Here is a 26,450-nt window from a genome sequence, read left to right as displayed (position 1 = left end):
TCTGTCCAATCTGAGTTTTCTGTTGCACGACTTAAACAACTTTTGAACGTACATCCACCAAAACAAGTTCCTTCCCGAGGCTATTTTGCAGCGGCACCGTGGCTCCATCTGGTGCTTAGCACCGCCCAAGATGATTGGGATTAGTTTAAAGAAATGCCAATAAACCAGTTTTTCTCCCATCTTGGAATGCTGTGTGGACTAGCCAGACCCTCCTTTGCAGCACTGTGGAGGAAGGTCGTTGCGAAACTGGCATAATTTTAGTCAACTTTTGAATTTCTACAAATCAGAATACTTTATTCTCTCAGGAAAAGTATTTAGTTGCAGTTGCTCAAAGTCAATTTCAAGGTAAATTAAGAGTAAGAAAAGTCATTAAGTGTATAAATAAATAAACAAAAGTAACTTAGCTACAATAAGACCTAGATAAAAACATAAAATAGAACTATAAAGTAGAACTAAGTGAGATTAGGTTACAAGTGAGAGTTTCAAATAGATTGTACAAATTCTATCGTAGTGCAGTGTCAACATAAATACAGTACAGACAGTAATAAGTACAGTGTGAAGATAAGTAGCAGCAGTGGATAAATAACACAAACCAAAAATTACAAAGTCACAACTCCCACCTTTGTTCCCCTTTCATTAAGTATCTAACCATGTAAGGAAAGTCAAAATGTCGCTTTATCGGGCATCCAGATGCCCATGTATAGAGGCTTGCCCCTCGACGCAGCGGGCCCGGGTTCGAGTCCGACCTCTGGCCCCTTTGCTGCATGTCGCTCCCCCCTCTCTCTCTCCCCCTTTCACACAATCGCACAGATCATTTATCAACAAAGCTACAGTTACACCCTTGCAGCAGTTGTTGAGGAGGCTTCCAGCTGTGACAAACTTCCATTTTCTCATTTAAATGTCTCCAAACAACACCATGCACTTTCATCACATATGCTATTATCTAATCAGGCAAAGACCACACACTTTCAGTGCCAATTACAGTTTATCCATGGACATTGATCTGCAGGAAGTGATGTGTAAACATTTTGCTTTTTTGCTGCATTAAGTCCCCCATCACACTGGCTTTATTTAGGTCTTATTCAGCCCAATATTTCATACATATGGTTGTTCCGTTCTCTAAAGTTTTCAAAGGAGAGGACCTAAACTATCTAATATCTGTGATGATTTGAGATTATTTTCTTGTATTTATTGTTGACAATCATTTCATAACAACATAAGCCATTTCTAATTTAGAATGGTAACGTTTCATCACAGAACAGAGCAAACATCATCGCAAGCTCAGGTCTTAAATCACAGCGTCTTACTCTTTATTTAAGTTACATTTGTTGAACAAAACCACACTCATTTACTCATTATTCAAAATCGCATTATTCAAAAGCAGTCACAGCTAAGGAAACATCCACTATACTTACACTACAATAAAAAATCATTAGCTTAAATTCCATGGCAAAATTGAGATCCAATTTGTGACAATAAGGAGAATAATACAGTGTTTTGGAGAGAATGATTCTGCAATTTTGTGTTTTCCATTAACCACCAATTATTTATAATAAGTAATTTATTTATTACTTATTATTTATCTCCTTTTGGAATTTCAGCTGTATAATCATGTTTGTTCTAACAAATCACACACACACACACACGCACACGCACACACACACACACAAAATAACACTCTTAAATCACAGCTTATTACACTTTAGATTACATTTGTTGAATAAAACCACATGTATTCACTCATCATTCAAAATCTCATTATTCAAAAGCAGCCACAATTAAGGAATCATCCGTACTATCCTTCAACTACGATATTTGTTGCATATAAATTTTGTGCTAACAAATGTGGGCATTAATGGTTTATGAAGATATCTAGAACAATACAGTGCCTTGTAGAAAATGATTCTGCAATTTTGTCCTTTAATGGATATCTCATTTTGAAATTTCAGCTGTATAAACGTCTTTGTGCTAACACACACACACAGATGCACATACACAAAACTTATTACTCTTTCTTTAGATTACATTTGCTGAATAAAACCACATGTATTCACTCATCATTCAAAATCTCATTATTCAAAAGCAGTCACAACTAAGGAATCATCTGTACTATCCTTCAACTACGATATTATTAGCTTAAATTTTGTGCCTAACGCACATCCCCGCTAAGTGTGTGTGTGTGTGTGTGTGTGTGTGTGTGTGTGTGTGTGTGTGTGAGAAACCAAGGCTGCTCTCGTGACAACTAATCTCCTCTTTCCTTCTCATTCCACCATGTTGTTGATCAGTGTCCTGTTACTGAAAAGCCAGCGCAAAATGCCACGATTATAAACTGTCAATTACCGGTAATTCAGCTCCCTAGTGTGTGCTAGATGAGACAGTCACTCAACTCCGCCTTTCCCCTGCCGCTTCCCTTCTCTTCCACGTCACTTTTGAAGAATTACAGCTGTTTTTTTTCCCCATATGTGAATGTCACGAGCATCAGATTTTAATAGGTGTTGACCTGTTTAACAGCCGTTTCACTCACGACTCCAGGTATTAAACGTAAAGAGTAATGACGTAATGAATGGCTAAACCGACTTTCTTTAAGAAAGTGCAACCTAGAGAGACTTTATTTTTTTTAAATTTTCCCTCAGCTTTCTATCTCTGTTTTTGGTCTAACAGCCAGAAACTCTACTTTTTTGGTTCCGTTTCGTTGCTGTCATCAGTCCCGCAACAGCAGACAGGCAACAAACAAAATCTAAAAACCTAGATGCTAGATGCTAACTGTCAGTCAGGCACTGTTAGCATCTAGCTGGTGAACATTGTCGAACATTTACCAGCTAAAGAGACAGATATCTTAGCTTGAAATTGATAGAAACAAATGACAGAACTACAAGGAGAGTAAATATTGGACTTATAGAATTTTCACCGGGTGTCCTGAAGCGATGTATAATGCTCCCTCTGGATGTGTACATATGCCACTCTTTGCTTACAAGTTTGCCACATCATAGAAATAATGGAAAGATAGGTCATTGAACCGTTTCACGTGATCATTTGATTGGTACACAACAAAATGGCGATTGTTGTTAGTTGTTTTAGTGACAATACACCTCAGTGGGGCCGTAAACTGTGTTGCAGGGAAGAGAGTCGCCGATGTTCTCTGAGTTTCAGGGAGTGAGGAGGGACAGTTAGACCCAGCAGCAGTGGCTCAGCGGGCCGCTAACTTTAGACCGAACCTGCAGCTCAGCTCATTCTCTGTAACCGATGTGGCATAAAAGCACGGTGGAACCAGCAAGCCAGCCAGCCGGTCTTAGTTGGCTAACGTTAGCTTGCTAACTCCACCTTAACGTTACCCCCTCGCCACATCGTTCACAGAAAATGAGCCGAATAAAGCTGTCTGAATTATTCACTAAAGTTCAGCTAGCTGTACGCTTTGCTCACAAAATATAAAAGAAGAAGCAAATCAGAAAGGACAACATGTTGACTGTTGCTTTCTAACATTCATCCCTGGTGTCACACATGTGGACTCAGGTTGGGCATGGTTTTGATTTGAACAATTCTGATTCCAATTCAAATCATTCATCCTTTCGATTCCGGTTCTGATTCATGGAGGAGTGGAGTTGAAACAGCTCACATGCTTATTTCACAGAAGTGAGTAAAATTCAAATTTATTTCAATGCTGAATTCCAGTTTTACTGGGCTTTTTCAGCCACTCGTTAGAGCGCTGCTTACTGCGCTCCATGGCTGCAACACGAGCGTCTCGCCGCTACGGAAACCAAAAGTTACACATGTTCAATTTGGAACCAATGATTGAATTTGAAACCAAATTTTCCAAACAGACTGGTATATGTTACTATAAGTTGAGTCAGGGTACGATTTAAAAAAACAAAACAAAAAAAAGAAAACCTGCAAAGAATGTTGCATGGGTTCCTAACAGCATACATCTAAGCATTCATGTTATTTTGGGGCAGTTTGGCTGAAAGAAACCCATATTTCTGAAGTAAACAAATTTGAAAACGGTTCAAATTTGACCAGAGGATAATACAAGGCTTAATTATTTCCATTTCTATTATGTTGTCAATCACACAGATAAAAGCTGAAATAACTTACATCATTTTGCATCATTTGGATATTAATGTGCATGAGGGTGCACCCAAACAGCCTATTTTGAACACTTTTGCTGCATGACTGTCTTCATAGGGAAGCTCCACATAAACAGGCAAATGCCACAAGCTTCTAAATGTCAATTAACTGTGATTCATCTCTCTTGTGCATTGGGAGGGACGCAGATTGTAGCCGTTCATTGAACCGCCTCACTTTCACTATCCTTTTAGGTTCAGCTGACGCTCCAATCCACAGTGACTTCTATCGAGTACAACAGAATAAGCTGTAAATTGTGGGATAGTTGGGGTCGTGAGCGCATGATGAAAATGACTGAAAAAGATAAGACTTGTTGTGGTGCATTGACACCAATCTCTCTGATAGTAGGACAAGTGTATGTGTGAAGCACTGCAAGCAAACAATAAAAAGCACAGCCATAGTCAACAATTATGTGTGATTTCACAGGGCAGAAAGTTTGACTCGAATAATTCTCTGTAACAATTTGAAAATTGTGTGCCTCAATAACGTCTGGTGGAATACGTAAATGGACTTGACTGTGGATCAAACGGCAGAACAAAAATATAATATTGTACCGTCATTCAGCTTTGGTTTTAGTTCCTGCTTTTAGTTACCTCAAGGGTATCTGGGATGCTGAAGCATACTCGGCAGCTCTTTTAAAGCCTCCTATTTATCTCTTTGAAGGTCTAATACAGAAAAACCTTGCTGAGCTGCGTTGATTATTGAAAACCTTGGTGAACAGTGTCCTCCTCTTGCATTAAGTAAAGAGAACAAGTTATTGGTGTGTGGAAACCAAAAATGTATCTATAACATCTCTATATTTTCAACAGATCAGCTGCTTAAAAAAAATCTGGAAATAATTGAAAAATTGGTTTTAAAAAAAATAAAACGATGGGCTATACAAGGGTACTCCAGGGATTTAGTATTGCATTTCAATAAGTTGGGGAACTCACAAATAAAGAAAAAAAATAACAAAGGCTTAAAATTAGGGAGAAGCAGAGATGCCCTGACTTTAACCCTGACATTTCCCATAATGCAACTCAATAGCATCTTTTATTAGACCCTTTCTGCCTCCAAAATGCTTCTTTCAAACTCCACACCTTCAGGCTCTCATGAGGATTAATATGCGTTCCCCCAGCCTGCCTATCTATCTGCAAAGTGGGGGTGTTAGTAAAGTACTTCAGCAGCTAACTTGAGCTGTCGTAGGCCAAAGTCAAGCTCCCTTCAGCTCAAGTAAAGAATCCAAATGATGTTCTTCAGAAATGAATCTGGTTTTCTATTGCGATGCAAAATCAGATGGACCAAATGATAAGGTTTGAAAACTCATCTGTGTGAGTATGACATTTAACAGCAACAAAGTGTCAGCTCAGATGCTTGACCTTAAAAAAAAACACCCACAAGTGTCAAATTCTTTGGTCATGTAGGTCTGCATGAACAGTAAGAAGGGAAACTTTCTTCCTTTCGCTCATCACGTCTCTCTGAGCCAGTCAGCTCCGTCTCCATGGGGCTTTTTGGATCTAGTTTCTGAGGAAATGATTCATTTCTGATGCGATATCATGCTCTCTGCTTCCTTTCCTTGTCACACTTTCAATGTTTTACTTTTTCCACCACGTATCTTTTTTTGGCAGCATCTCACATCTCATCTCTGTGGCCTCTTTTTCATTCTTCTTCACTCCCTGGTTTTCAGTCATCCCTCTTCATTTCCTCCTTCAGTCTCCCCCATGCCGCTCCATCACCTTCACTCTCTCTCTGCTTTAGTCAATCCCTAAAGTCACTTTACTCTTTTAAACCTTTTCTTTCTGTGTTGCTCTTTTATTCTGGTGCACGTACTGGATCTTTCCCCATAGATTCTTCATGTTCCTCTCCTTTCTCTGGCTCCCTTCACACTCTTTTTTTTTTTTTTTTTGCAGTATAAAGCTTTTTTTAAGTTGTTTTTTAAGTCTATTTCCTTCTTTCTTTCTCCATCATCTCCTCTTGCTCCCTCTTTCGCTGTCGTCATTATTTCCCACTGCATCATAGGAGAGATCTAATTGACCACTATAATAACCCAAAGCTTTTTGTGTTTCATGGCTTTTGTGGGACCGTCAACTGTGTGTGTGTGTGTGTGTGTGTGTGTGTGTGTGTGTGTGGTGTGTGTGTTTGGGTTGTGTGTTGGTGTGTGTGTTGTGTGTGTGTGTGTGTGTGTGTGTGTGTGTGTGTGTGTGTGTGTTTGCATTTCAGCTTCTTCATGAATAGCGAGATATGTGTGTTGATGTGTTTAATTAGGGGAATGAATCTGTGTGTTTGTGCATGAGAGAATAAATAAAAAGAAGAAGGAATATGTGACGGAGGGGTAAGCAAATAACGGAGACAGAGATGAACTGTTTTGGTTCGTTGCCGCTATTCTTGTTGATTCACGCCGTGGAAAAACTTGCCAGTGGGAATGGATAGCTGCTTTGACAGCCCATTGTCTCCCTCAGGGTAGAGACTTTGGTTCAATGACTGAGTCAGTGCGATATGCACTCACATTACAAAAACATTATCGGATTTATGCACATATACACTCAGATGTACAGTTATCACGCACATGCGCGCGCACACACACACACACACACACACACATCTTTAAGCATACGCCTTTACACACAAAAGTCATTCCTGCACACATGGGAGGACACGTGGGTGCATGCATGCTGTAAATCCAAAACAACTCAACACCCCCTGCAGAGCACACTCACGCACACACGAACATACACACACACACACACACACACACACACACACACAAAAACACGCTTCCCATTCTTTGTTAATGTGACTGTGTTTTACAGCTCATTCAATGGCTAAACCCCAGCCAGCCCATTCACCTCTATGCTGTGCCATGTAACATATTGTCCTAATCAATCCCTCACACACTAAGAGGCTTTGTCACTGGAACCACCCGGGGCTAGCTAGTGGTTAGCGAGTGCTTAGCCCCTTTTTCTTGTGCAGAGAGTGAGAGGCCGGCTTCCTGCAAGAATTTTATCTTTACAGGCACAGAAGCTGGCTGAGAGGGCAGAGGGGAGGTGGAGGAGAAAAGTCTTTGGTGGGATTTGATCCCGGGTCTGCAGGGGGTTCATGGCAGGGGTCTGGATCTCTGTGTGAGTGCCAAGCAGAGAGCAGTTAAAGGAGCAGGGGGGGAGCAAAGAATCATTATGTGTTGGAGTTACTAAAGTGAGCACCAAGAGGTCTGATGATAAGGCTCACTATAGCGAAATGATTAAGTTCCAAAGCATGAACAATCAAAGACTCTTTCAAATGTCACTTGATTGTATGTGGAAGCTGCTAAACACATCGAGCTGCTGCATTTAGACCAGATTGCATTGAGAAGGGATTACAAGTTCTCTGTTCTTCTCTCTCTCTCTCTTTTATCTTTTTGTTTTTCTTTCTTATTCTCTTTGAGTCATTTCCTCTCTTTCTCCGTCTTACAAGTTCATTAAAGTTCATTGGTGTCAACAAATGGACAGCACGTCATTAGTTGCTAAGAGGCAGGGGCAATTCAAATCACCAGCTGTTATTTTGGACAATTTAATAAACATGAAGGCAATGCTTGAGTTAATAAAATCCCATTTAAAGCTTCAGTGCGTAACTTTGTGATATTAATAAATGTCCGTTACATTCAAGCCGTTGCCAAATACGTTACTACAAAGCTAATGAAGACTATCAGCTCCACACAACTCTCTCTGTATTTCTCACTATGACTGTGTTCAGAAGATTGTGGCGTCCGGTTACTTTCCAGCGTTGAAACTCGAGTGAAGATAATTACTTCTTCTGATGGACTTATGTCTTATTGGAAAAACTTGTCCATGCTTTCATCTTCAGGAGACTTGACTACTGTAACGGGGTCTTTACAGGTCTCCCTAAAAAATCAATCAGACAGCTGCAGCTGATTCAGAACGCTGCTGCTCGGGTCCTCACTAAGACCGAGAGAGTGGATCACATCACTCCAGTTCTCACTAAGACCAAGAGACTGGATCACATCACTCCAGTCCTCACTAAAACCAAGAGACTGGATCACATCACTCCAGTCCTGAAGTCTTTACACTGGCTTCCTGTACCTCAAAGAATTGATTTCAAAGTACTTTTGCTTGTTTATAAATCCCTAAACCGTTCAGGGCCAACATACATTTCTAATCTGCTACTACACTATGACCTGGGACAGGTCTGCTTTCTGTCCCCAGAGTCAGAACTAAACAGGTGGAAGCAGCGTTCAGTTTCTATGCTCCTCAGATCTGGAATAAACTCCTAGAAAACTGCAGATCCGCTGCTACTCTCAGTTCTTTTAAATCAAGGCTGAAGACCTTTCTTTTTGATGTTGCCTTTCTTTAAATGATGATGTTCATTTCTTTAATGTTTAATTTCTTATACTGCACTGTAACCTTTATTCTTGTGGTCTTCTTTTTAACTGTTTTTGTGTAAAGCACTTTGAATTGCCCTGTTGCTTAAATGTGATATACAAGTAAAGCTGCCTTGCCTTGAAGAGTCCATCATGTTTTTTTAGTCCTCTGTGTCCTCCTTGGCTACTAGTAACTGCATCAAAGATGGGTGGGGACAGTTGTGTTGTCATTAGAATTCCTCATGGAGGCGATAGAAACTATGCACTATAGCTTCAACAAAATGGGTTAAAAAAATGATATTAATATTTAAATAAATACCCGTGCAAGTCCGGTACAGCACACAGACACTCCGAAGTTTTTGTTCTGCCTGTTCAACGGTTCTTTGATAAATTACTCTTACACACATTTAGAGAGGATTTGAATTTCAGTTTTTATTCTCAGTTCTTACCGTTTTGGTGCTGGTGATTTTCCTTTGGGTTTGGATAAAACCTCTTTGGTTTCTCTGTGCAGGAAAATCCCTGGCTTTTTTTCTAACACAAGACAAGGCTTGGCTCTAGCTCGAAGTATCTAGGAGTGCCTTTTTGTAATCTTGTTGTTTGCAGAATGTGTTGCGCTCAGGGTTTCCTGCTGCTCTTGCATGCTTAACTAGTCGACGTCTCATTTGAAGGCCTTGAATGCATGTTCTGCTACATCAGTTTTATTTGTCAAATTCAGTAGAAGCCTGGCTCTCTTGAGTGTATTTGAACACAGAGACAGGATCGGTTTCAACACTGATTCATCAATCAGTGTTGAAAGGAATAGGGTATCACAGCCGCAGTCATTTTTATTTACCAAAAAAGGCCAACTGCAAAAAAGTATACATTCAGACACATTATTTGGGGCCCAGTCACAAAATGAGAGACAATTGTTAAAGGTGCCCTGCCACACGTATTTCATTACTTTGTGGTAATGTCTGAAGGTCTACCATGGACTCTAACATTTTTTGTAGAATAAAGACTTGGTTACCTTGTTCCAAGTCATTCTAGTATGGTATAGAAAGCCTGCAGGAAGACTCAGCTCAATTTATGCTGGTGCTCATTAATATTCAATGAGCTAAGCTACTTGACTCTAATTGGCTAACAGATAGCCAATGAGAGCCTGGCTATCAGCATCCTTTACCCAGCCCAACTGGATGAGCTCATGAATAGTAATAAGCTAAGGCAACATGATGTCAGACTTACCAGCTTTTGTGATTGGACTGATTTCTCCTCTTATTTCTTTTCAGTAGCTAGAGCTGACAGAGAAGGAAGCAGTTCATGTACACATTCCTGACGTAACACACACACACATATGGACCTAACTTATTTCAAAGAATGCAAGTAAAAACGGTTTTGTGTGACAGGGCACCTTTTTAAAAATAAATAAATAAAAAAAAAGTCATTCCAGTAGTCCAATTTTACTTCTGTGTTCTGAAACAGCCCGCGGGTTAGCAGGCTCTACATGGTGTTGAGACGGTGTTATTCTCTAAACTTCGTCCTTTCATCATCTCAGTTGAAAGTTGGAGTGTGCTGGCCTGTCTGACTGACCCTGCTCTCGCCACACTGTTTTTCATGCGGTTTTCAAAGGGTTACAGGTACCTTCCACTGAATTTCAAACACATACTCGTGCGCTACTCGAGCTGCAGCGGTGTACCTCAAGGCTCGCCCCCTAGCGATGCCTCCTGGTAGACGAGCGTTGTAATGAGCAGGGGCCTAGCTAAGACTCCTGCCTGAGGCCGCCTGTTATCAAAGGCTCATAATTCAAATGCTTTTTTTTCCTGTCTCTTGAAAGAAATTGTCTCTGTTTTCTCCCAAGTTTCTTTCTTAATGCCTCCTCATTTTCTTTGTCTTCAGTTTTTTTCCCTCGCGCTTCTCTGCAACCTTGTTTTAAATCCTCTCTAACACATTTGGGGGAAAAAATAATCACAGCAGTGTCCTTTAAATAACACCAGATTCACAATGAAATACTAATAGTCTCTCTACCTCTCTTTCTGGCTCTGGCTCTCTCTTTTTCTCTTCATCTTCTCCCTCTTAGTCTTTGTTTGGTCAAGATCCTCTCTTAGTTCCAGTACAAACAAGCATGTTCAATTATTCAAACAATATTGGTTTTAAGGGTTGATGCATAATCTTTATCTCCCTCTCTTTTTTTGCCTGCCTCCAGGTATCGGGGCTCAGAAAGTGCGAGTTGACGAGGAAGTGGAGGCGAATCCCGCGGAGTCTGTTGATCTCCGTTGCCAATTCATCGATGGAGGAGGCCGGACCAAACTCACGCAGGTAGGAAGATGGCACATAACGTTGTGTTTTTGAAGCACTGAAGCTCAGAATGTCAAAGAGACACTGACACGGTAGTTTATATCTAATGAAGTAAATTCATTGGAAGAGACGACAGGTTTATTTGGAGTTGAAAAAGTGAACTCTCTCCCTCACTATATTTTCATGATGATTATTTAATATTTTATTGAGAAAAAAATAAGGACGTTTTATTATTTATGCCACAAATTTTGCTTCTCTAAAGACACATAACATCTATATAACACCGGAAGCATGGGGAAACGGCTACACCAGGTCCAACTAGGTCCTACACAGTTGTGTTGACACTCTATATGTGTGCATTTGAAACAGACATTGGTTTCCAAACACTTGCATGAATTGAACTAAGAGAAACAGCAGAATATAAAAAAACCAGAGAATTACTGCCACTAACTGTTTAGCTCAATGCCCAACTCTCTAATATTTGCATACCAGCTGAGGATAGAAATGCACATTAATTTCCATTTCCCTTTGCCGATGTTTTGGAAAATCCTTTTAAAATGTGCACTAAAATTGAATGGAAGCTTGACTTTTGTGGCTTAACAAGCAGTTAATTTACATATAGAGAGTTACATTTGTTATATATGGAGCAGCAGTGTGTGGGCTTGGTGACTGCATGCTGCAGAAGCATCTTCTGCAGCACATAACATCTAAATGACACCGGAAGCATGGGGGAAGTGTTTGGTTCAGTTTAGCTCAACTAACTTTCCAAAAATATAGAAGAAAGGATCACCATTAATGCCTTTTTATATTGTTTGTCCCTCAAGTGTGCCTGCTAACGGGATCATCCATAGTATGTTCTTAGGGCATGTGTGTCTCTTTGTGTTAACTAACAATATAATATAATAACAAACTAAGCAATACAGTGAAGGGAGATGGGTGTTTCAAATGCAGTTAGAATGGTAAATATCTGTTCAGCAGTTGTGGGAATGTCAATATCTAAAGTCAAGAAAGCTGTCCGCAAATTCGAGGGCGTATTAAAGTCAGTGGGACTAGGATGTACAGTACATTGATGAGAAAATAAAAGTGTTTGAAAGGTCTCTGAGCTGGGGAGACACCGGACCCAGGGAGCACAGATATGCTCCCCCTGCTGACTGCACTAAGCTGTCTAGCTTTCTGCCATGTACTATTTAACACATGGAGAGAAGGAAAATTATACTTCATGCACATTTACTGACCAACAACAGCTGCGGTTGGATCCCAGCAGTGAGTCCTGCCATCATTTTGAAGTCTCCAGCTTTACAAACCTTTGCACCTCTGAAGAAACCCCCCAAAAGTTTTTGATGCCATTTGTGGCTAGCTTGCGAGCTAACGAGTGATATTATTATGGTGATAATATTTTGGAGCTGTTGGAGTGCTAACGGTATCTGACTCCCTTTGCTGTCAGTCTGTGTTTTGAAGCACGCTGAACACATACTGGACCGCTTTGTGTGCTTGGCGCAAAGAAATAAAATTGATATCAAACTTCTTATCAGACTCTCGGCAACACAGCAAACAAAGAAATTACACCATTATCTTAAAAGTGCAAAGGTTTCCGAGGAGGTGCGCGGCAGGTGCCCCCCATTCCATTGGGCTAGACTACTGTCAATCTGGCAATTGTGATTTCCATTGGATCAGAGTACTGTTACCTGGCTACCTGGTCTGCCAATCTTCCCAGCCCTTGTCATATGACCACTTGATGTTTCCATGACAACTCAAAAATGTGGATACCGTGGAACCAGCACTAGAATATTATTTATTTTGTGTTTTTTAAGTGGCAGGCTGAGCCTATACAAAATTATTGTTTTCTTGTATACAATTTGTTTAAAATTAAAATTAATTACAAATGTGATGTTTTATGTAGCAGAATTACATTGTGTTGTTCTATCTTAGCCAATATTTCCTACATTTCTAAGCAGATTTTCTGTGTTGTATTCTCATAACATTTCTACACACAGATCATCTCATTTTAACATTTGACTGGAAGTTAATTTATTTGATCAACCCCCAGATGACAAATTATCCGACGCCACCTTAACTTTTTTTAATGCACTATCACACACCAAGTACTAAGGCAAACGCTGTGAGCTGTTTGCTACTTTCTTTTGATCCTGGTCTATAGCCCTCTGAGTTGTGGATGGAATCAATACGTAATTTGTCCGCATACAAAAAACAAAATTGCATTGAGGGCTAAATTGCCCTCTATAATATTTTCTCTACAATCTAAAGCTAACAAGGGAGTCATATTCACTGATTTGCACTGACATGTGGTTTACAAGCTGTCTTCCTCTTTGCAACATTCAACCCTCTCTGCTGTCTCTCTCCCGCTCCTCCAGATGTCACAAATTTAATAGATGTTTGCTAAATGTGTATTGATGAATTTTATTTACCTTCCTCCCTGGTCTACCACTTTAGCCAGTAGTTTGTATTTAACGCTGTCACTTTGAAGATGGAAGCGAAAGGGAAATCAATTTGGTAAGACATCACAGTATTGTCCCTAGCGGTTGAGTCTCATACAGCCAAAACAGGAATCAATATTTTTTACATATTAGAAACCATTTAAAAAAAAAAAAAGCCTGTAATATGAATCTTTCAAATAATGTTCTTTAAAATGGCAACGGGATCCTTGAGAGAGGGTTTGCGGGTCTAAGCAACCTTTAATTTCATCTTGCAATAATTCTTGGCTCCTTACTCCGACAGCTTTAATTGAGTTTTTGCTACTGAAAGTGAAATCATTTCAGGTTTCAAGGGAGAAAGAACAGCACAGATTGCAACTCATGTTTAGAGAAATGTTAGAAATGATGCTGCTCCTGCAGTATGTACTAATGCATAAAAGGGACACGAGCATCGATGCTGGTGTTGTTTTTTTAAAGTTAGAAATGTTGTAATTGTTTTCTTTCTTTTCTGTGTGTGTGTGTGTGTGTGTGTGTGTGTGTGTGTGTGTGTGTGTGTGTGTGTGTGTGTGTGTGTGTGTGTGTGTGTGTGTGTTTGAAAAATTGTATGGTTGCTGTTGTGTGGGTTTTCATGTCTTTGATGTGTGTGCATTATTTCCTCTTCTCAGAGGTAAAATAGAGTAAAAATCTGAACACAGTCAGGATACACATATTCCAATTCAGTTTGACTTACTCCTTCCAAGGATATCATTATCTCTGATGTGCACTGCAAATAAATATTTATATATAGGCTTAGAAATCCTAGAAAAAAAAGATACTCCTGTGATAGTTGTCTGCAAAGTGCACATTCATGGGTACACTGCAAACAAGGGTTTATTAAATTGACTAGACTCACTATAAAATAAAAAAGCACAGGCCTCCAATGCCGGAACCAGGACGACACTCCACGTCTCACTTTATTCAATGATAACACAGTCAGTGGACAGTCAACACAACACTTTATCCATTTCCTTTTTTCCCGTCACAATAAAAGCTCTGTGGTTTAGTGTAACCTTCAACTAAGAGGTAACACAATAAAATAAAAATAATAATAATAAAATAGCTTACATGTAAAAACATGTAAAAACAACAATATTCTTCCTATTTACATCCTCTTAAAACCTTTTTGGTTGTTTAGGGCCGGACTTTTCTGTGGGGGAGCCCACAGTGAAATCCCCTGCATTAGTTGTCCATTCTTAAAAGAGCTCCTCTGTTTTCATGGATCTTATTAGTCTGGCTGTAAAGTGAAAGAAATCAGCACATCTGAATCCCTGATAGAGAAATTGCACTTTAAAAACCCAATTGAGCAAACAATAACCACTGGTTTTCACACACTGTCCTTACCAGGTGTCTTGGATATGGGAACCCATCGATGGTCAAAGGGACAACATCGCTGTATACCACCCTATCTACGGGCAGAGTTTCCCCAACCCATCCTTCAAGGACCGAGTCATCTTCCTCCACAACAGTCTGGAGAACCCTTCCATCAGGATTTCTCAGCTCAAAATGTCCGACGCCGGCCGGTATACCTGCGAGTACGCCACCTACCCCTCTGGAAACGAACAAGGGACGACCACCCTCATCATGCTCGGTGAGTAGAGAGGTTACGAGTCTACGTAACATTACATAAACCTTGTTAACAGAAACAACAAGCGGCTGTTTGAAACAGGTTTTCAAAAGTTGTTCTGCTACATCAGCCTTGACAAGCGCCTCCCCAGCCATCTGCTTATCGCTGCTTTTTCATAAAAAGATGTTCCCATCGGACCCAAAGCCTAAGAAGAGGCAGTTTGACGGATTTGACGATTATTCTCAGAGTATATCCTGGTTAGATGCAGCGTGAAAAACACTAGGAGATGGGTAAAGAATCAGATTCAGACATGGCACTTCAAGTGAAGTATCATATGTGATTTGATCAGCAGGCACTCTGCAATATAAGATAAACAGGAAGTCTTTATTCCAGACCTTACTCCTCAGGTTGAGCTAACATGTTTTTAAACTTGTGTTTTACTTGTCATATTGGTGAACAACGAAATGAATACAGTTATTATTATGACATTAGAGGAAATACCTGAACCTGGATTTATGTCATTTAATCTTAGTGAATTCACATGAAACATAAATACTATAAATATGAACCATAACCCTCACGTGATTATGGTTATGGCTGAGTCTTCCATGTTAGATTACAGAATTACCAAAGGATGGGTTCAACTGGACTTTGTTGACAGGGGCTCTGAAGACATTTGTTTTCAGAGCACCTTGGCCTCAGCCAAGGATTACTAATTCATACTGATGAAGCAGTATCGATTGTCTTGACAATACATCCTGGTTGTTGGTTCATCAATGGTGTTCAGACTTGGCCTCAGCCAACGATTACTAATTCATACTAAGGAAGCCGTATTGATTGTCTTGACAATGACCCGACTGTTGAGTCAGAAGTGAAGAAGTCTCTCGCATAAGAAACGTGAATTGTCTTCAGAGCACCTTTAGTCAAGTTGAGTTGCCCTTGATTTGGATCCTTCCTTCGATAACTAAGACCCGGATGACTGAGAACCTTCACAGACACATAATTACCTAACACAATGGATGTATGTGACTTATATGTCTATACGTATAGGTATTGATTTACTTTATTTTTTTACTGTTGATGTAAAACAAGATAGAACAAACGCGTGCTAACAAATGGCAACATCAAACAATGACAAGGGAAACAAAACATAGAGGTTATTGTGGTATAAAGAACAGACAATAGCACTAGAGAATTAAGTTGAATTAAAGACTAATTGGGTTTGGGTGGGGAAGATATGGAAAGAAGAAAAGGAATAAAAAAATGTAATAAAAAAATAACAATGAAATATGATTGCCCCCCCTGGTCTGTCTGTTGGCTACCTGCAGTCTGCCTGAATCCAAGTGAATGCAGCATTACACTTTCTGAGGAATCATCATGTTGAAATCTGCTTAATAATCATAAAAAAGAAGCTACTCATAACCCAAGCACTTCTGGGGAATCATCATCTTTTAAAGTTTTTTTCAGTATTATTATGATCCAGTGATTGTAGTCTGTACAACCATGAGCACATTGCACATAATGTAAACAACTTTCTTTATAAATTACTTTATAATTCACTGACTTCCTTGCAACCTTATACTTCACATTTACATTCCCCAAAGCTCCAAAAGTATACCCCAAATAGATGTAACGTGTAATTTATGTTTTTATCTATCAATATTTCTTACATAAGTAAGTGTCAGAAATTCCCATCGACATGGTTCTTACAGTCATACTACTACTACTCCTACTATTCCTGTATTATTTTCCACTATTTGCTCATATGGATATTTGCCCTGTGTTAAAAACCTGCGGACAGACAAAGAACCCAAACCATTTTTAATTGCGGCAGTATTGATATAGTCTTAGTGTTGCCTACAGCGTCACACTTTGAAATCTCCTGCTCTAATTAAATAATAGATAATATAATGTGTAAGCTACTTCACACACCTGTCAGCTTTCCTTTTCTTCACTCTTCCCCACTTATCAACAGGCTGAACCACCACGAGCATTTAGCAGAGACAGCCCAGAATGGGAAATCTGAAGAGCTGCTTAAAGTTACCTCTGTGTCTTGATTTTTTAAACTGAGTGGTTTAGTTGCTGTTAGCAGGGGATGCATCCTGATTGTAATCGGAGACAGCTGGTGTTATTCATCCGCCCACATGTCCTCCCGTTTGCATGCTACTTACAAAGGAATCCGATGCCTGGTGTCTTTCTCTCGCAGTTTACAGCACTGAGGAGACTGTATGCTTCATTGTGAATTACAACAGTTCCCTTCCTTGTTATGTGGAAGTGCTGTGCTTGTAGCATATCTCCCATGGTAGAGTCAGCGGTTGTACGATAAAGAGCTCATACATTCAAAGCTCCTATCATAGTGGCATGCTTAAGGGACAATCTAATATAGTGCACTTTGAACTGATACGGTGCATTGACTGAATTCATATTCTGTGCAATTTAATGCCATCTTCCTGGTGCTTTTTCCTTTTTAATGTAATGAGTGTTGTTTGTCAGGGTAAGATGGTTGAGTCCTTTTTTTCCTCTTTTGCCTGCACATATTTATGTATTTGATTGCTGTACAACCAAAGGAAGAATTTAAAGAAAATGGATTTAAAAAAGGATTGAATGCATGCTTATATGTGTGGTGACATTGTGTATTTTAATTTGTTGCGACCTCAAATGTGTGTCTGGATATTTCTCATCTGCTACTCTAAAATAGTTCACATAGATTGCCCTGTGAGTCACTGTGGAGACACACTAAGTGGCAATAATTGAATTACTTTCATGACAGCACCCAGTTATTGTAGCCAGTATGTTATGTTTTAGAATTCTCTTCAAGTCTCCCCTCACAGCTACGCCAGTAACGTTTTCCCCCCCAGTAGTTTTTCTAAGTAAACCTTCACACAAGAATGCAAAATCCACTCTGGATGCTTCGACACAGAGAACAGAACTTGGCTGGTTTTGCAGAGAAAACATTCTGGCGGGATTGCAGATGGACGTGGGCTAAGCTTCCTAAACTGCTGCTGCTGGCACAAAGCAGAGGTAGACTGGGAAATACCTGCTGGAAAGCTCACTTACTCGCCTTTTGTCTGGAGTTGCAGCACTGCCAAGCTCTCTGGAACAGAATCTGGTCCATTTAAATGTACTTGGCGAACTAAGTGTCTCAAAGTCACTAGAAGACAGTCATATTTTACCTTATTGGATATAGAATCCATACGAGCCAATCACATTAGACTTATTGTATCCGCAACTGCTGGCACCCAATCTTATTACATTTTATTGGATATAGAACCACCTGCATCCCAAATCATGTCAGAACTTATTTAAGCATGAATACATAATCGTGACAGCCAATCGTATTATAACTTATTGGATACAGCACCACCGCCAGCCAATCTTATTACCACTTATTGGCCTGTGAATAAAGAATCACTCACTTGGCTGTGAATGATATAAAATCGTCCTCGATTTGGACCACACGAAAATAGATGGTAGCCAATTATAGGGCATCTTATTGGATATAGTGTAGCCAGCAGGAAAGAAATACAATTGCAGATGAGGGAGAGTCTTGTAGCTCCGGTTTAGTGTTGTTTAGCCCTTATTGTAAAATATTGAGCTCATGTTTTTACATTTTTTTTTTGAAGAGCGAGACAGAGTCCAGAGGATAGAGGAGTGGAGTGCCAACTGGCTAGAGTCCAGGGATCAACAGAGTGAAAGAGTAGCTCCTGCAAACATTTATCTCACACAGACAGAAATAACTCAAGGGTGGGGTGATCCTATAATGGGTGGAGCCAAAGAGTGTTTTTTTTTTCTGGAAAAGTAACATCACTAAAGCCCGATGAAAAATACACTGAACATTGAAATACAGATTAGCCACAAGCCATGTCCTGATTGCATTCCAATGCTGTATTTCTTTCTTTTTTCAAGCATGTATTATACTCAGTCTAGAAAAATATGTGTAAGCCATTGGTTCTCAAAGTGGGCTCCGGGGACCCCCAGGGGTTCTTAAAGGGGTCCCCAACAAGAAAGGGAATCATATACTGTATTTTCACTATAATTTCATCCATAAATAACACAATGACTTCAAAATTGAGATTTGGTATTTTTTTAGATGATGTGACTATCTTGCTCATGGGTTAAATTCACTTTCTGTAATAAAACATAGAAAGCAAAAATTAAAACATCGAAAAGCAAAAATTCCATCAGGTAGTGGACATTGCCTTTAAGATTTTAACATACTATTTAAGCAGTTGCACATTATTGTTTCCCCATCCTGTACATATTCAAATATTTGTTCTTTTTTACTTTATTCACATTATTATTTCATGTATATTGTATGTATGTATATTTTTCCTAGTATTTCATTTATATTTATATTCTGTGCTTTGTGACTGATTTTGCTGCTGCAACACCAAAATTTCCCATTTTTCTTGGGATCAATAAACATCTATCTATTTGGGAAAAGTCTTATCAGATGGGGGTCCGTGGTCAGTTTTAGGGGTCCTTGATGAGAAAAAGTATGAGAACCACTGGTGTAAGCAAGTCAACAAAATGTAAATGGGCATGTGTGCGTCCCCTTGATGTCATGGTGTTAATGAATGAGGCAGTAGTAGTATGACATAAGTCGCTGGGCCCTCGTCGTTTAAATAGGAAATGCACCTGCACCTATGGGCGTGCTGGTCTTACATAGAGGTGTGTTCAGGTGCATTCTTGACGTATTGCTATCTTGAGGCATCGGAAAGTGATTGCACTATTGACCAACAACCTTTATTTATCCAGGTGAGTCGATTGAGAACAGTTTCTCATTTGCACACGACAAGCTGTCACATTCACACGGATACACATTGATACCTGGAAGCTGCCCAGTAACACCACAGTCTGATCTGCTGGCCACTGAGCAGCTCCACTGGAGCGGTTGGGGTTGAGGGCCTTGCTCAAGGGCACCTCAGTGGTGGTAATGGGGGAGGGACAAGCGCTGCTCTTTCACTTTTACTTTCCACACCCACATCGTATCCTGCCAGTCTGGGGATTGAACCATTTCATTGAATTTTAACAGTGCATTAGTAAAATGTGCCTAGGCTCGTGCACCACTATGGCAGCGTGCACCACTGTGCTTATTACACACACACACAGGGACACACACTGCCGCGCAGCAGCACACAGACATGCAAAAGATGAAAGATATTAATCAGCAAATCCACCATGATAATAGCAATGCGCCAAGGTGCAAACGCGCCTGGCTTTTAAAAGAAATGGGAGATAAGACTCTGATTGGTTAATGGCATGTTACACCAAAACACACCTATAATTAATTAAGACACTAAGTACAACCCTTTTGAACCATGCGCCTGGCGCACTGGCCTATTTTTCCTCCGTTACTAGCAAAAGTGGATTCGTACATGCCCTAAAGGCACCTGTGGCAGGCGCTTCACGCCGTGCGCTTAGATCGTTAAAATAGGGCCTTCAGTCTCTATATTCCTGTTATGGGTTAACCAATGATTCGAACATAGGAATAAATGCTCTCCTTTTCCTCCACATCTGCTGTCCAGGAATTCTTTAGTAAAGCATTATGACCCTAAAAGCTCCAGTCAGCTGCTCATACGGCAGTAAAAATGTGGCTGTACTGGTCAGCTCCCAGGAGAAAAAAATGTGAATGAGTGAGAAACAGGGTCTTGTTGTATAGAAATTATTTGTGAATAGCAAGCCTTCTTGGGATGAATGAAGGTTCAAGAGAAATGACAGTGCAGCTTTGTGCATTTTATTTTCCAGCCCTGGTTACATACCACAGCAGGTATTTGTTCGGCATATTTATTGAGCTTTTCCAAAGCCATACTTTAATTAAATAGAGAGATATTGACTCCAAGACTTATTTGCAACCTTGGTTAAGGAGGACTTTTAGTATAGAGCCATTCTCCAATCACTGACAAAGCAGATACACCAAAGCCACAATAACAAATGTTGCTGTGTAACAACCTTGGTGAATTGGAACAGCATCCACCATTCTTTTTTGAGTTGTTGATAACGGGCCGAGGAAGGTAAAAAAAATAAAAATGTCTTTGAGTTCACATTTGCCCTCAAGTAGGAGCACTGAATCAGTCAGAATGCAGTTAAATGCAGCACTACAAAGGGGCTTGAAATGCCAGGCCTTAAGGCGCTTCTTGTATCTGTATTCAAGAGGCAAATCTGAGCTGGGTTGAGAAGTCAAAATGATGTGTTTTCAGCAGTTTATAGTTGTTGCATAACAATAGTGACACTGGAAATTATCATTGATTTCCTTTTTTTTGTTTTACAATTTAAGCACTTAGGCTAGTGCTCTCAAGCTTGAAGGAGCTAGATAAGATAAAAGCAGGGATGTCCAAAACCTTTTTCACCGAGGGCCACGGACAGAAAAATATACAAAGGGCTGGGCCACTCAGTGAGGTGAGATTCTCAAAACAGCCTCAGATTACTTCTTGTTCAAGGTGGTGATCCCCTTCACTGCCGTTTATAAAGGGGGAAACATAAGAGGACGGGTATATTTTAGGCTTCCTATGCAAATAAGTTATTGGGCTTGTTAGCACACCAACTAAAGTTTGTCAGAAAATAACATCAACTTTAATTGTGTTTTTATATTATTTTTTTAGTATTAATTGCGTTAACTGTAAGATTTAATTATGATTTGTATTTTCAAATGTTATAAGAACAGATCAAAGGACCCCAGGAAGAATAGCTTTTAGCTTATGCTAAAGCTAATGGGGATCCAAATTAAACAAACAAACAAACAAATTGAGTGAATTAGTTGAGTAATTGTGCTTATTAACACATGATTGCTGTGTATCATGTTTTTAACTTACCTATAATTGGAGCAGCATTGTACTCAGTGGGAGCAGTGATGCAGACAAAATGCATTCATTAAAACTTTAAACTCTAAAGCTTAAATTAATGCATTTTGTCAACATTTTAAGCAGCAAATAATGAGTTGCCAAAACAACACACACCATAATAATTGCAGTATAAACTTCTATGTTCTTCCTTGATTATTCATGCATTAGTAATAGTTGAGGAGACATACCGTACAGCCAGACAGATGTTTCTTGTCTGGAGATATTTAACAGCAGTGTGTCAAGCTGAGAGAAGATGTTTACAAACCTGGGCAGCTTGTGAGACATGAATTCCCCAAATTTAACAAGATCCAGAAGCCTTTATTGATTTTTGGCTAATGTAAGCAGCAAAGTAGAAAATAAAAAATACATCACTTGGCTTCCTATATCAGCATACAGCAGTGAATAAATCCATGTTTAGGGAGGGACAGAAGGAGGAAACAGCGATATGTGTCACTAACCAGTGCTGCTAAATCCAAATATGTCTGCTCTGCAGGCCCAGTTGGGGGTGTTGCCAGACATTGTTTGGTGATTCTACTTAATGTTGAAAACGCAGCTGATCACAGGTGGCAATTTGTAGTCCATAATATACTGTATGTGATAATATACAATATATGTAAATATGGAGGATTTAGTTTGTTTCCATTTTGCACTTGAACCAGATGGAATTCAAGTACTGTGTAAAAAAGCTCTGCACCTCTAAAGGTCAAAACGTCCGAGAGTGGTCAGGTTTACTTACTGTCTCTTTTCTTTACCCGTTTTTATGTCAGGGGAAGCTCGTTTGGGAAACATTCAAAACACAAGGACATGTGTTGATGGATGACATTGACTTACAGGGGTAGTGTATGACAATATCAGTAAGCAGCATGTCAAAGATTACTCAAAAGTTAGACTTTTGATCGATCAAATAACGAGACTAACAGCTACAGGCATGCTCGTGGCTCTCTGAGGCTCTAATTAGGCCCAGCCGTTCTTCGAGCTAAATGTGAACGTAACCATGCTAACATGCTCGGAATGACGATGGTAATCTGCTGTCGGTGATTCATATAATGTTTACAGAGGCCCTCATCTTAGTTTACCGTGCTATCATTTGGTAATTAGCACAAACTAGTGCAGCTGAGGCTGATGGGAATGTCGTTACTTCTGCAGGTATTTGGTCATAAACCAAAATATCCGATACAACACAATTTTGACTTGATGAAGGGGTTTAAACAACAGTCAGGGAATGAATGTCTTTACAGAATTTCATGGCAAGTTATTAATTGATTGTTGTTAATCTGGACCAGCCCACTGACATTGTCATTCATACAGCCAGGCTGCTAAAAATGGGATGTGCTAATGGACTATAAGCGTCCACAATCTGTACAGATTGCTTCAAAAGGTTTCAAGAGCTGCACACTTTCAACACAACCCAGATAAGACAAAGTTCTGGGTCAACTTGTGTTTTAAGTAAAAATGGGTCAGTTATGGCAATGGTAAGGGGGTTTTGGTCCACAAATGGCCCGTCTCTAACCAACCACATGTAAGATATGCGCATCATTTGCATACTAGGCCATGTGCAACAAACCCACTTGTAATCTGGTTTAGAAGCTGGGTCTTCAAAAAAGGCTTCAGAGTGGCTGAGATCTGGCCTAGCTCTGCACAATATATCACGGTTAAGTTGGTACCTTTGCAGCCAGATTGCAGTGTCTTCTTCACTGTTATTGCATGGCAGAATATCGGCCAACAGTAAGTAATAATGTGGGTCAGTTCTGGGCTTCATTAAAGAGCTTTCTGGGTTGTTTCAACACAATTCTCTGTTGATGACAGATGTCAGCTGTCCTGTGTGAATGCCACCTCAATTCAGCAACAGCCGGCTTCACACTCGGTTACAAATCTTCGCGCTTGGCAGATATGCCCAACTAGTTTATGATTCAAACTGGCAATCTTCCAGTCACAGGCCTTGATCTGTAACTGTTTGCCAAGGCGAAGAGAAAGACTTAGAAAGTCTTAGAAAAAGCTCATCTTCAAGTTAGCATTTAAGCTTCTGTCTTGCTAAAGGATCCTGAGAAACCATACCAGCTGGGGCTGCAGTGTTTATTCAGCTCAGTTAGCATAGCTTCCTGCTTGCATTCTAATTACTTTGTACTCAGAATGCCTCAAACTGATGTGATGAATAGCAGCCAGCCCAATTGGATGCAATGTCACGAAACACATCAGGGATGGATACTCTCGACTTGTTAAAAGTTGCAGATTATTCCAAAGCCCCTTTCTGGCACAACTCTGCTTTACTCTCTTCTTGTTTCTACATGGTCAGTCTCTCTCTCTGTTCTCCATCGTCATCACTGTTTAAACCGTCTCCCCTCTCTTCTGCTTATCTCCATGTCTGAACTCTCACCCGACTTGTGGCATCTCAGTGCACCATGTCTATATCGGCTCTTTGGTTCTTCTCCTGTCCTATGATATCATCAGGTTTCAGAAGGACAATATGTCATTTTTGTTATTGCTGCCTGGATTTTAATTTGATATGATACAACTGACCCAATCTTCCACTATTCACAAAGAAACTACAAATTGACCTAAAGAAAAATCATAGGAAATGAAACAACAAGGGGACCGCACAGCAGTATGAGGTCAATGTTGGTTTGTTGCTTTTGAAAAAGGGTCCTGCTGTCCAGGCTAGCATGCTCAGTTGCTTAACCCTTGTACGGTATCCGGGTCAAATTGACCCATTTCAAACAACAAGGAAAAAGTATACATTTTTTCTACCTAAAAATCAATGGCCTTTACCTTATTTTCTGTGATAAACATGTATTCCTGACTCAATTCAGAAAATTATTCTGGATATGACCACTTTTGTTTTGTCCATAGTGGATTTTTAACATGAATCACAACCTTATTACAAAAAATAAACCACACTTCTATTTTTAATTGTCTTCTAGTAGAGACTGATTGCATTCCCTAAACATATACAGTATGTCATCCCAATAGTTTGAAATTGAGATAAAGACAATATTTGTAACTTGATTATGAAGTAAAATTGTATTTCAGAATTGTTTTTAAAACCCCAAATAAGTCACGGGTCAGTTTGACCCGAGGGATACAAGAGGGTCACTAAAGTGAAGACAACACAAGGTTAAGGACTTATTCAGGCAGCCTGCAAACATTTGTCCCTCTGAGCATATCTATGATTTTTGATTCTTGTGTATTTTTGCGCGACAACGGCTTTAAAAATAAAACCTCCAGTGGATACATTGAAAGTCATTAAAGTGTTTCCTACATGAAGAACCATGTTACACTGTTGAGGGTAATGCTTTAAGGCTAATGATATACGTAGCTTTTTTTAGGTCTGTTTTGTTGTTTGGTGGCACATTTTTCTTATATCATACATAATACAGCATTAAGTTGATATATTTACAGTCCAGCTGTAGCAGAACTTTTTCAAAAATTAAAAAAATGTATAGAAATTTAAACTGGCAGCCCGAGCTTCTTCAACCAAAGAACTCACACACAAACCAATTTCTCCACTGACATTAGCCTCAATTAACCAGCAGGCAATGCACTGGCAAAGAAAATAATTGCCTTATTTTTTTCTTGTAGTAAAGTCTTTCAATCTCATTATGTCCATTACTGTCCCTGTACACAGCCGCATGCAACAGATTGAAAGGCATTTTGGGGAAATGTCCTAAATCACATCCTGCAGTGCAACGTGACGCGTGTTCGAGAAGAGTGGGTAACAACAGAAAAAAAGTAAATTGCACCACTTGACATCTCAAAATAATGGAATTCACTGACATTTACGGATTGATTTATTGAAAGTGTGTCCAAGTTTGGATCTTTCCTTTTAAGAAAGGAAGGACATTGTCATGGGACATTAACCACTTTATAGAACAGGTCCAGTTTGATTTGACAGAGCTAATGTGACGGGAGAAGGAGGAGCGAGGGTTTGCATTTCGCTGTGAAGCCGTTGGTATCTGATGATTCACTACAATTGGGGGACAGTGTTGGAAAAGATCACTCAAGACCTTTTGGTTTGCAATATTTTCATAAATTTACAAGTTATGAGCTTTGTTATGGAATTATTATTTGAAGAGCGCATTCCAGCTGTCGTTAAATCATGCAAAAAAAGATATTAACTGGATTCAAAAATGGCATTGCTCCATAATTTGGATACTGCAAGACTTCTCAAGAATCTAGGTGTACTTATTCTTTCTTTCTCTGGGATGTTGAGTGGCCTAGGGTCACACCAGAGGGCCTACCCCCCTCAGAGTTTCATTTCAGCCACAGTAGGATGTCACAGTGTACAGTACATGCACAACAAACTGATTGAACTTCCTCCTCCTCTGCTGTCTCCCTGCCCTCTTTCCTCTTCTTGTCCTCTGCCTCATGTCGCATGTCTTTTCCTTTTCACTACCCTTTCTCTTTTCATCTCTCTCCTGCTGCTGCACATTTTCTCTTGTCTCTGTCCCTGTCTTTTCTTTGTCTGACTTTTACCTTTTTCCCCACCACCTGTCTCCCTTGTGTTCTGTCCCTAGCCAAGCCTAAGAACTCAGCCAACGTTGTGACCGTCCAGGCCGGGACCAAGTCGGTGGTGGTGGCCCAGTGCGAGGCGGCGGAAGGCAAACCCGCAGCCACCATCAAGTGGCTGGCGTCGGTCGGAGGCAACCACTCAACCAGCACCACGAACGGGCCGGACGGCACTGTGACGGTGCGCAGCGAGTATCGGCTGGTTCCCACGCCGGCAGATAACGGCAGGGAAGTGACCTGCATTGTTGACCAGAGGACCCAGGAGCAGCCGTGGGTTCACCCTGTCAAGCTCTCGGTGGAATGTAAGGAAGACACACATACACACTTTAATCATTTAACTTGTGTTC

The 26,450-nt window shown here is 40.0% G+C and overlaps 1 protein-coding gene and 1 long non-coding RNA gene across 3 annotated transcripts in view; one reads left to right on the top strand and one right to left on the bottom strand.

Moving 5' to 3' along the window:
• The window catches only part of LOC116701289 (uncharacterized), an 8,091-nt gene extending 4,718 nt beyond the window's left edge, over nucleotides 1-3,373 (bottom strand). Inside the window, exon 1 of the long non-coding RNA XR_004334886.1 lies at nucleotides 3,050-3,373. This is a non-coding gene — a long non-coding RNA (uncharacterized LOC116701289). The remainder of the gene's footprint in view (nucleotides 1-3,049) is intronic.
• Nucleotides 1-26,450, top strand: part of pvrl2l (PVR cell adhesion molecule related 2 like) — a 290,781-nt gene that overhangs the window by 116,962 nt on the left and 147,369 nt on the right. For both annotated transcript variants that reach the window (XM_032534912.1, XM_032534911.1), the window contains exons 2-4: nucleotides 10,632-10,744; nucleotides 14,539-14,782; nucleotides 26,112-26,405. In XM_032534912.1, coding sequence (XP_032390803.1) covers nucleotides 10,632-10,744; nucleotides 14,539-14,782; nucleotides 26,112-26,405 — 651 coding nt within the window. The remainder of the gene's footprint in view (nucleotides 1-10,631; nucleotides 10,745-14,538; nucleotides 14,783-26,111; nucleotides 26,406-26,450) is intronic.

The sequence above is a fragment of the Etheostoma spectabile genome, chromosome 14 (genome assembly GCF_008692095.1).
Source record: "Etheostoma spectabile isolate EspeVRDwgs_2016 chromosome 14, UIUC_Espe_1.0, whole genome shotgun sequence".
Taxonomy (NCBI): domain Eukaryota; kingdom Metazoa; phylum Chordata; class Actinopteri; order Perciformes; family Percidae; genus Etheostoma; species Etheostoma spectabile.
This window is presented reverse-complemented; position numbering and strand designations above follow the sequence as displayed.